Here is a 12,293-nt window from a genome sequence, read left to right on the forward strand (position 1 = left end):
TGGGTACGGTGGGTACAGAGAGGGATGGGTTTGGGACACAAGATTTAGAGGCAAACACAGAGTTGAGGCATTCAGCTTTTTCACGTGCGGAGTCAGCCGTTAAGCCATTTGAGGTGAGGGAGGGGATGGAGGGGGAACAAACACCAGAAACAGATTTGACCAGACGCCACCAGGATTTGGAAGAGGGAGACAGATAAGTGAGTTCGGTCTTGAGAACGATGAGATATTGTTTCCTGGCTCTCCTGAGGGTGGACACACACTTGTTTCGGGTTTTGTGAAAGGAAATGAGATTCCTTCCGTTGGATTTGCTTTCCAGGAGACGAAAGCAAGTTGTTTCAGGGCAACAGCCTCACCACTAGATTCCGTGTACCATGGACGGGAGGAAGGGTATGACAACTGAAGACGAGATGGGATAAATCTGTGCATGAGAGAGAGCAATTTACTTTGAAAGAATTCCCAGGATGAGTTGATGTCAGAGGCGGTAGAGATGGGAGACCAGTCCAGATGGTTGATGGCTGCTTGAAGACTGTGCCAGTTGGCCTGAGTGAAATGCCAGACTCGTCGACGCTGAGGAGGCTCTCTGAGAATGGTCAGAGAGATGTCCACTTTGACAAGCACATGATCAGATGAGCCGATTGGAGCAGAAGAAGAGCAGCAGACATTTTCAGGGAAGTTTGTCATAACCAAATCCAGAAGAGAAGATGCTCCGTTGACTGAGATCCGGGTCGGGAAATTGACAGATTGTGTCAGTCCCAGTGAGTCGCAGAAGTAGTTTGCTGAAGAGCCATGGCGGGTGAGAGAGGTACCCACACCCAGCCAACTGGCATGGTGACAATTGAAATCACCACATATGAGGAAGAGAGAGTTGGGATGGGTAGATCGAAGTTGGTCCATATTATCAGACAGCGAGATGTAGATGGAGTCATCGCTGTTTGGTGGACGGTACAACACACATATGAACAAAAGGTGGGAGCGAAGGGGAAGCCGTACCCAAAGGTATTCCTGGGGGTGGGGTGGAGAGAGGGCAGTGGAGGGCGAGTGAGGAAGAGAGTTTTTTATAAAGATAGCAACCCCACCTCCAGGACGAGGCTCAGGTCTATCATACCGGAGGAGGGAGTAACCTGGGAGAGATACCAAGGCATCAGAGACATCATGAAGGAGGAATGTTTCTGTTAAGCAGATCACATCTGGTTTGTCAGAAGCAACCTGTATGGAGAGATCAGTCAAGTTTGAGCGAAGGCCCCGGATGTTTGAGGTCCATACCGTTAATGAAGAGGAAGGGGCAGCATTGGGTCCAGAACAGGGGGGGGGGAGGGGTAGGGTAAGATGTGGAAGAGGAGGAAGAGGTAGGGAGAGCTGTTGAAGGTGTGTCAGAGATTTCAGAATAGCTTGGAGAAAGGGAAGAATGGGGCGGACAAAAGGTTTGATGGAGATTGGGTGAGGCACAGTGTGGTGTTATTTGAGGAGGGGGAAGAGCGAGGCAGAATGTTGGGGGAGATGAAGGTGAAAGTTGGAAGGGGGAAGAAGCAGGGAGGATGCTTTGAGGAGGGTTGAGAGGGGAGTCTAGGAGGGGAGGAGCGGGGGAGAGTCTCGGAGGGGAGGGGTGTGGGGGGAGTTTAGGAGGGAGGGGAGGGAAGGGGCAAGGGGGGAGATTTGAAAGGGATGGGTGATGGGGAGGATTTGTAGGGGAGGGGTGAGATTGGATTTTGAAAAGTGTACGATTCATGGGAAACGAACATTTTTTGCAAAATGAGTTTGAGACCTTCGAGTCAAAAATACGTTTGAGGACACTGAAGGAGGGGTGGAGTTCTGGATAGTTTAGGGAATGTAGAAAGGAGGAACTGTGAGAGATGGTATTATATATATTTTTTGGAATGAATAGATTTGGTGAGCAAGACGAAAGCATCCTTTTGTAGGAAAAGAAGAAAAGGGTGTTATAATATATGAGAGAAAATAGTTGTTCAGGGGAGAGATTATACATTTCTAACCACGTGATCGCGAACGAAGAACGAACGAACAAATAAGAACAACAAATAAACGAATAAGACCTGGGAAGGAAATATATATATATAATTTTTTTTTTTTTTTTTTTTTTTTGAGTAGAGATATTAAACAAGGAGGTATGGGGTGAACGACTGGGACGAAACAGAGAACGAAAATAATTGCAGCGCATTCGACGAATCGCTGAGAGAAAAACAAAACCACAAGGTCGGAGACGGTACGGTAGCCAAAGCCTACGAGTACTAGGCCGCAGAATACTCGATATGCATTAACCGACGATTGTGTATACATGTACGAAAAATTAGCACCGAAAATTTTCCAAAAGATACGCTTTAGGTACATACACCGAAAGATAGATACAGTCTCGACAAAAACACAATTGAGAAAGATCACTTAGCTTCGAAAGTGTGAGCGCATGGAACAGCTTCGAAAAGACGTGACCTCGCCGTGATCTCGCCAAAGATCCGTGATCCGTGATCCGTGATCCCATATATTAACCATATGAGATTGCATTCGAATATTAACCATATGAGATCGCATTCGAGTATTAACCATACTAGGGCATGCCCGTACTATATATATATCTAAAATTATATCCCCCCCCCCCCTCTATTTACATGAAATGGTTTGGTCCATTCGCAAAGCCAAAGCGAACGGCTTGCGAGTACGGTGACAATCCCCCCCCTCTATTTACATGAAATGGTTTGGTCCAAAGCGAACGGCTTGCGAGTACGGTGACAATCCCCCCCCTCTATTTACATGAAATGGTTTGGTCCAAAGCGAACGGCTTGCGAGTACGGTGACAATCCCCCCCCTCTATTTACATGAAATGGTTTGGTCCAAAGCGAACGGCTTGCGGAGTTTGGTAAAGAAATCGCCATAGCGTGCACAAACGCGCAGGAAAGCGAAAGAATCGCAAATTAGTTTTAATTAGTTTTAAAACATAGTTTAACGCCAACATAGTTTGCCAACGTGAAATAAATGAATACGCTCTCAAATGTGCCGTCCGAGGCAGAGTCTGTTCGGCACGTTCGGCACACGTGATAGCTCGCTGCTCTCTGATTGGTGGAATCGTTTTTTGGACATAGCTCGGTAACTACTTGTCCGATTAATATGAAACCTTGAAAAGGCACATCCTCGGGTCCCCAGCAATATACCTGGCAAGTTTCAAGTATATCGGACCCGTGGTTGTCGAGAAACAGCGGTCACAGACAGACACACGGACATACACACAGAGATTACTGGAATTATAGATAGATGAGATCGCATTCGAGTATTAACCATATGAGATCGCATTTGAGTATTAACCATATGAGATCGCATTCGAGTATTAACCATATGAGATCGCATTCGAGTATTAACCATATGAGATCGCATTCGAGTATTAACCATATGAGATCGCATTCGAGTATTAACCATATGAGATCGCATTCGAGTATTAACCATATGAGATCGCATTCGAGTATTAACCATATGAGATCGCATTCGAGTATTAACCATATGAGATCGCATTCGAGTATAAACCATATGAGATCGCATTCGAGTATTAACCATATGAGATCGCATTCGAGTATTAACCATATGAGATCGCATTCGAGTATTAATCATATGAGATCGCATTCGAGTATTAACCATATGAGATCGCATTCGAGTATTAATCATATGAGATCGCATTCGAGTATTAATCATATGAGATCGCATTCGAGTATTAACCATATGAGATCGCATTCGAGTATTAACCATATGAGATCGCATTCGAGTATTAATCATATGAGATCGCATTCGAGTATTAATCATATGAGATCGCATTCGAGTATTAACCATATGAGATCGCATTCGAATATTAACCATATGAGATCGCATTCGAGTATTAATTATATGAGATCGCATTCGAGTATTAATCTCAGCTTGATTTCTGGAGTTGATGATGCAATGTTGACAAAATTCCCACTTTGATTCTACAGGTAATGCGAATGACCCTCTCCACCATGAACTGGCGACGAAGGGAAATGGTGCGATGGCTTGTAACGTGTGCAACAGAAGTTGGTGGGTGACTTAATAATTCGCCTGCATACTCTTTGTTGTTTCTGGCCTTGCCTTGCAAACATTTAACATTTGCTTGTCTTTTTTTTTTTAATGCAATGGTCATGGTGTAGCTTGTACATACAGTGCCCTCCATAAGTTGGAACAGTGAAGTCAAATTTGTTATTATTGCTATATACTCAAATTTGGATTTGACATCAAAAGATGAATATGAGGCTAGAGTACAGAAGGTCAGCTTTTATTTCTTGGTATTTATATGCATTTATGTTTTACCATTGTAGAATAACAACACTTTTTATGTTCAATCCCCACATTTTAGGTGAGCAGAAGTATTAGAACATATTCATTTAAAGTAAATTAAAGTCATATAATAGTTAGTGTACAGTTGAATATCCCTTGAATGCAATAACTATCGCGTCTGTGACCCATTGACATCATCAAACTATTGGTATCTTCCTTTGAGATGCTTTGCCAAGCATTTACTGCAGCCATTTTCAGTTGTTGTTTGTTTTTGGGGGTTTCTGACCTTAGTCTCCTCTTCAGCAAGTGAAATGGATGCTCCATTGGATTTAAATCAGGAGATTGACTTGGCCAGTCCAAAACCTTCCACGTTTTCCCCTGATGAACTCCTTGGTTGCTTTGGCAGTGTGTACTGTGGCATTGTTTTGCTGCATGGTGAAGCGTGCCGCACAATGAGTTTGGAGGGATTTTCTTGTACATAGGCAGACAAAATGTTTCTGCATACTTCTGAATTCATTCTGCTGCTGCCATCATTAGTTACATCATCAACTAGAACGGGCACTCGGTAGAGCGCATACCTTCGCCGCAGCTACTGTTCTGTACTTGGCATGGGAGTGTAGGGAACAGAACAGTGAACAGTTTGGTGCTGATTTCATGCAAATCGGATAAGAATTGACCGAGTTATGACAAAAAACGCACATTTTGCAAGGTCGTGACCCCCCTGACCTTTGACCCCCAACCGCTAACAAGGGTAATGTCTTCACTGGGTCATGTCGTATATCACAAGATCGGGCATTGAATTCTGAACATTTTGGCATTAGTTGCATGCCAATTGGATAAAAATTGACCGCGCTATGGTAAAAATACGATTTTGACCTTTTCGTGACCTTGACCTTGACCTTTGACCCGATTGCTCCCAAAATCTAATCAAATGTGTCCCGTATAATAACCAATCATCCCACCAAATTTCATGCAATTCGGTTGAATACTTTTTGAGTTATGCGAATAACATACACACACACACACACACAGACATACAAATAAATACACAGCGATCAAAACATAACCTTCCGCTTTTGCGAAGGTAATAAAGTTGAATGAGCCAATTCCAGAGGCAGCCATGCAAGCCCAAACCATGATATGCAGTGATACAGCTTATGTGATACATGATATGCAAGCTCCATCATGCTTCACAGATGAGGTAGAATGCTTTGGATCATATGCAGTTCCTTCCTTTTTCCACACGCTCCCCTTTCCATCACTTTGGTAAAGGTTTATCTTGGTCTCATCTGTCCATAAAACGTTGTTCCAGAACTCTCCTGGCGCACATTCTACTTCTTGGCAAATTCTAATCTGGCCTTTCTATTTTTGGTGCTGATGATACGTTTGCATCTTGCGGTGTAGCATTTGTAATTCTGTTGTAAAAGTCTTCTGCAAACGGTAGATTATGATACTTTCACCCCTGCACTCTGTAGGTTGTTGGTGATGTCACTGACAGTTGTTTTATGGTTTTCTTCACAGCTCTGATGGTTTTTCTGTCATCAACTTCAGTTGTTTTTCTTGACCGACCTGGCCGTTGTCTATTGTTAAGTAAACGAGTGGTTTATTTTCTTTCTTTTTCAAGATATTCCAAATTGTATTTGCTCTGCCGAAGTTTTGTGCTATGGTTCTCATTGAATTGTTCTATTATTTCAGCTTTCACATTGCTTGCTTTTCTTTCATAGACAGTTTTCTGGTCTTCATGTTGGTTTAGGCCTACTGACTCCAAAGGCAGACTCCCAGGGAAAAAGCAAAGGCTAAACCCAAGACTAGACATTCATAGCCCTTTTACGTGTGAACAATTAATGCAACAAGAAGCATCTGTCAGTCTTTGTTCCAATACTTGTGCTTTCCTAAAATGGGGTGACTGAACATAAACAATGTTATTGTTCTACAATGGTAAAATAAATATATATGCATACATAGAAATACCAAGAAATGAAATCTGACCTTCTATTGTCTTGCCTTTTATTCATCTTTTGATGTCAAATCCAAAATTCTTGAGTATATAACAATAATAACAAATTTGACTTCATTGTTCCAATACTATTGGAGGGCACTGTATATCTGAACTGAAATGTATAGCTGAATACTGTGTAGGACATTAAGTTACATCACTGTACTTTAATATGAATTACAAGAACATTTATAGTTTATGATATTTGAACCTGTTATCTCGACAGTGTGAGCAGTGTGCCCATATAGAAGCACCATTAATGCACAACCCTATTTGTAAACATTCTCATATTTTGTAACTGTCACCTCCATCCCCCTTCTCAAAAACAAACAAGCTCTTTCACTTTTTCCTTCACTTTTAATACAGCTATCAGGCCTCATGGAAGAGCTAAACACCAAATAAATGCCAGGGGAGTAAACCAACAACAGGGAAAAGATGAAGTCAAGTCACCCAGGGCAAACCACAGGAAAGGCTACATAGAGTCAAAAAGATAAAGGTTTGACATTTATTTCAAGGCACAAGTGGCATTTAACGGTCACCTTGATAAATTGAAAGGCCGAATGAGGCAGAACCTGCTCCATAGATTAGAAAAAGTGAAATTAAATAGTCCAGCTGGGTGGATGAGATTGTGACTTTTGGTGGAGCATGTATGTTCAGCCCAGTGGTTGCATGGTGGGTGGATGGAGCAAGCGAAGATTTGAAGTGGAGGTAGATTGCAAGACCTTAAACCTGTCTGCCTTATGATTGCAATAGACACTGTACTTAGAAAATATGAGATTGTATTATTGTATTTTACTTATTGAAAAAACAACAACAAATTAACGCCAATTATAATTTATCCATTGTTTTTTTGGTATTGGAGGAAAAGCATGGCCGTTGTTGGTGTCTAACAATCATCCTCACTATCAAACACCATTTGTCTTTCTTCACCAAGACTTGCTACATCTTTCATTAATCTGATCATTTAAATGTATTATCTCATTTGCATGTTGTCAAGATAACCCTAGAAAGGAACTCCATTTTGATATGCACAAAAAAGTAAACCTCTTTGTTTCTCCTTCTCCTGTTTGTCTACCATGCAGGGGTGTGTGCACTGATGAGTATAATGCAGAGCTGGTACACACTCTTCACACCTATCGAGGCGACGAGTCTCGTTGCCACGAGTGTTCTTTCACCACCCACAGCACTGCGTCTCAGCCTAGACTATGGGCAGCGTGAGGAACTGGCCCAATGCGCACGCACACTTGCACTTCAGTGTGCAATGAAGGACCCACAGAGCTGCGCCCTTTCAGCATTGACCCTTTGTGAAAAAGACCCTGTAGCTTTTGAAACGGCCTACCAGATTGTACTGGATGCAGCTTCAGGGGCAGGGGCTGGAATGGGACATGCTCAGCTCTTCACTGTTGCGAGATACATGGAGCACCGGGGGTACCCTTTGCGGGCATACAAGCTCGCAACACTTGCCATGGCACAGCTGAGTCTTGCATATAACCAGGACACACATCCAGCTATCAATGATGTTCTCTGGGCTTGTGCACTCAGCCATTCACTGGGTAAACACGAACTTGCTGCCATGATCCCACTTGTAGTAAAAGGTGTGCAGTGTGCCACTGTATTATCTGACATTCTCCGGCGGTGTGCTGCAAGCCTTCCAGGACTGGCGAGTCCTGGGGGAGTAACAGGAGCCGGTAGTGGTTTGGGAGGACCACCAACTCGTGGCCGGGCCGCTGCAGCCGCAGCAGCAGCAGCGGCCAACGGGAACGGTAGTGCAGGTGGTAAGTCTGCCATTGCGGCAGCTGCCGAGAAAAGTGGGCCACTGCGGCAACTGCTGGATGCAACGCTTTCAGCATATGTGAGCACTGCTCATTCTCGCCTTACCCATATATCCCCACGACACTATGGCGAATTTGTTGAGTTTCTCGCAAAGGCACGTGAGGCCTTCCTGTTGGCGCCTGATGGGCATGCGCAGTTTGCCCAGTTCCTTGACGGCCTAAAGCAGACGTACAAAGGAAAGAAAAAGTTGATGCTCCTGGTACGTGAGCGGTTTGGCTAAGCATTGGACAGGACACATTCCTCTGCAACCCCGGTGAAAATCGGGCTGAGAGACCAGGACGCTGAACGTGCCAAAGACCCTTGGGCAGCAATATAGCTCGAGAAGCGAAGGAATGTGGGAGGTGGTGTAGGGAAAGTGGTGGAGTGAGGAAGCTGACTAGACCTTGCGCCTAGTACGTTCGTAGGGAGTCAGTCCTTCCCTTCTTGCTGTTTTTATTTCTTTTGACTATGTTATGTTTCCACAATCGTATCTATTATGACGCTAACTCTTTGCACCATCAAAGTCTATGAAGAGCATCACCTTCGATCACTCGTGTGGAACAAGATCTGTCCACGTAAAAGAAATGGCCCCAGTCATGAGGTTTGCTTACCGTCAAGGAGTGTTCATACTTATCTGTAACTGTGATAGCTGAGGACGGTTACAAAGTCTTTTGTGACTTGAAAGGTGACCCGAAGAACAGAAACCACCTCTCTTTGGGGAAAAAACAAACAAACAAAGTAATAGTTTAAACAGCTTATGCCAAGCAAACTGCTTTTGTAGGCCTAACATTGTCTTTCCGGGTGCAAGAGCTTTTGACCGAATTACCGCAAACCACAATCTGCCTCACAGTTTAGCTGCATACCTGCCCTTTACCTGTTTTTTTATTTTCTTGGTCAGTGCGATCTTCATCTGAAGCTCTCCACTCCTTAAAAAGAAAGCACGTCCTTTACCTTTCGGTTCCAGTGCCTCGACATCCACGGTAGTCTTCCGTTTAAAAAAGAAATAAAAAAACACGACGGCAGGATAATTAATGCTAGAATACGATTGTCAATTGATAACCTCTTCAGAATGGCTTTTTGCATCACTTCACTTTTTTACGGTAATATTTCACGACGCTAAACAATTTTCTTACAATAAAACTTCCACGGGCTTCAAGCCGTTCGCTTTGTAAGCAAGGAACCAAACTTCCCTTCATGGGAGAGTTATATATGTGTTGTATGCCATCACTGTACTCTGTGCACAGCTTGGATACAACTCGTATATGATTTGCATGCAATTTGTGTACAATTCCCGTACGATTTGTATACAGTTCATACATAGTGTTTCCTTAAGGGTCGCCGCATAGTCTCAAAATACCTCCTTTGTGACGACAAGCAGAAGGCTTTAATCGAAGCAACCGTAGACTTTAACGACAGGAGTGCGTAAGACATAATATCCACAAAACTGCAATGCCTAACTTGAATTGCAAATAGGGAAAAGGATACATTTTTAAACCTCCCATAGAGCGCAGCAGCAGAAGGCAGTATCAGTGTGGGGGTGGGTGGGGAAGAGGGGCAGGACTTCTTGTACTCTGAGGGGAGGGTGGGCGAGCAGAGGGTGAAATTCCTTCTCAGGGAAGAACTCTTGTGCAACAGTGCATTAGAAAGAAAAAAAAAAGACTTGTAAATATGCCGCAATGTCGACGAAATGCTGAAAGTAATTAATGTAAAGTAAAAGAGGTATATTAATTTATTCTGTTTCTCAATAAATACTTGAATCTGTGGCAGGTGCAGCGAAGAGCAGAGGTTTGAAGGATTGACACAAATGAACGATGAAACGTGGGTTGGTGGGGTCAGGCTGGGGTGCAGATGAGGGATTGGAATTCAGTTTGTGCAAAAGATGGAAGGTTGGAACCATGGAGGAAGGGAAAATGCAGATGGTTTATCTATGCAGACGTTAATTTTCTTTTCATATTTTCTTTGTTTTTTTGTTTTGTTTTGTTTTTTGACAGACGGGGCTCTTATGTCTGAGGGCCAGGCTGCTGAGAGTTTGGAAAGCTCTGCTCTCTGCTCAATAACCATGCTAACCTACCTGGTGTGTGTGAGAGTCTCTGTGTGTGCGTGTGTGTGTGTGTGTGTGTGTGTGTGTGTGTGTGTGTTTGTGTGTGTGTATGTACGCATTGCTTGTGCGTGCACTCATGCTTCACGCAGACTGTTACCTTCTACACAGCCTACATTACAGTATTGTCTTGTTTAAACGAAGGAAACTGGAGCAAGGTGGGAGAGAAAATTAATGAGCATCTCTCCACTAGTCTCCTTTACGCTCTGCTCGTTGCGACAGCTTTAACTAGTTGGAGCAGTTTTGTGTCCAAAAAAAAAGAAGAAGCTCAGCACCTCAACACACCTACCTTTCTTTGGATGTCGCAGGTGTCTGCAGCAGAAAATTGCTCGTTATTCCCCGCACACCCAATCCCGCCCGCCATTTCTCCTGCACAACTCTACGGCCTAGTCCATAAGTGTTGTAACGATTTATATACGCACCTCCGCAGCTTCCATGTGCGGTTCGCCTCTCCCCTACCCACATATTTTCACTGTGCAAATGCTGTGTTTAGTGGTGACATTTGATATATATTTTTATTACTTGTTTGTCCTTTTACTTTTTACCTTACCATTTTCTGTCTCGAGTTTTTCTTTTTAATCCAAAAGGTGCCCAAAGTTCCAGGATGCTATCGGTGTTTTTTATTGGTCGTTATTCTTTTCTTGTTTGTAAAGTTGGTTCCCAACAGGTTTTGCATCAAGGCTATATAAGGATTGAAGAAAATCAAGCTACGTTTGGTGGAAGGGAAACTCGCTGACAACAGCGGAGCAGGTTTTCCGGCCATTAAATTTGTATGGCGACTAAATTGTGACGCCCTGCTTTCTTAAGATCAGGTAATTATTATTCACATAAATCCATGGTCTGTAAGAACTTAACATAAGCTGTCACTGTTGTCTAGATTGACATATCTCTATCAGCAAAAGTTGAAAAAAACTGCTAAAAAAATAAAATAAATGACATTTCGTTCTTCCTGCAATTTGGGGGAAATAAAAAGTGAAAAATTATTTCAAAGAAAACCTTTCATCATTGTTGCTCTGTTTTAGAGCCTATGGTTGTCCTAGTCTAGAGACAACTTTGAGGCCTAACCCTGCATAGAAGCATGCCTAGATTATGTTGTGACTGAAAGTTGTAAATGTTCTGTTGTATTTAGAATTTACACGTTATTTATTCTCTCCTGAGTTGCAACACATTCTGTATACTGTCACGTTGTATAAATGTAGGAAATGGCTACACTGTGATATTGATTTTATTTATGTAACACTGTAACCGTTTTATAAAATATAAATGTTGTAATGCGACACCTCTGCCTTTTGAATTGTTGTTTTGGTGGATTGCGGAGCGATGCGTCAGCAGATCTTGCCCAGACACTGCAGATGTGTTTGTCCACTCGAGGCTGCCTGAAGAACCACGTTGATGCAAGCGAAAGAGCCCCGAGGGCGTTAAAAGCAGGATGATCACCCATGTCGCAACAGTGTCTTGTAGGTGCAGGTAGTCGAGGCCCGAGCCGGTACACTGGAAACAAAGTGTGGTTGTTATAAGCCAGAGAGCCCTGAGCTCGTCCACAGAACACGACACGCTGCAGTGGGTCCAGGTAGAAGTACAGGTTGCTCTTGCTCTCTCCTGTACTGCTGCGACTCCGTTACAAGAGTCTCCCTTGCTCTGCTATTGTCTCCCTAAATATCACTGCCTGTGCTCCATTCTCAGTCCCCGTTAAAATCCGCACATGCAAATCAACCGGCCAGCTCAAGGAAGGGACTGTTTGAATTTGCCATGGTGTGTCCTTCATGCAAATGTGTGCTGACCCATCCCGGCACACACTGAGAATAACGCTTACCGCAGGTGGAAAAGTGGATAAGTGTGGAATTCGTTTTTAAAAGCAACTATGATTACAGAATAGCACTTGCTGGCGGCCATCTAAACCATACCCTACTGTTACACCCAATAATGTAATATTTCCATCGTTTAACCAAATTATCATGAATCGAGTATTACACGTCATTTAAATTACTATATTCATGAAAATTACTCTTTTCATAATAGTATAAATGTAAAACAGGCTTGCATAATAAAACTGCATAAATCATTCCAAAAATAAAAACAGCCCCATGGTGGACCGATGGTTAT

General features: G+C 43.2%; 1 protein-coding gene across 2 annotated transcripts in view; it reads left to right on the forward strand.

Annotated features, from left to right (window-relative positions):
* Nucleotides 1–11,467, forward strand: part of LOC137434989 (zinc finger SWIM domain-containing protein 6) — a 176,571-nt gene extending 165,104 nt beyond the window's left edge. For both annotated transcript variants that reach the window (XM_068128297.2, XM_068128306.2), the window contains 2 exons: nt 3,966–4,047; nt 7,363–11,467. In XM_068128297.2, coding sequence (XP_067984398.1) covers nt 3,966–4,047; nt 7,363–8,333 — 1,053 coding nt within the window. In that variant the 3' untranslated portion in view covers nt 8,334–11,467. The remainder of the gene's footprint in view (nt 1–3,965; nt 4,048–7,362) is intronic.
* Nucleotides 11,468–12,293: the final 826 nt, after the last annotated feature.

Source organism: Myxine glutinosa, chromosome 1 (genome assembly GCF_964187855.1).
Source record: "Myxine glutinosa chromosome 1, kmMyxGlut1.1, whole genome shotgun sequence".
NCBI lineage: Eukaryota > Metazoa > Chordata > Myxini > Myxiniformes > Myxinidae > Myxine > Myxine glutinosa.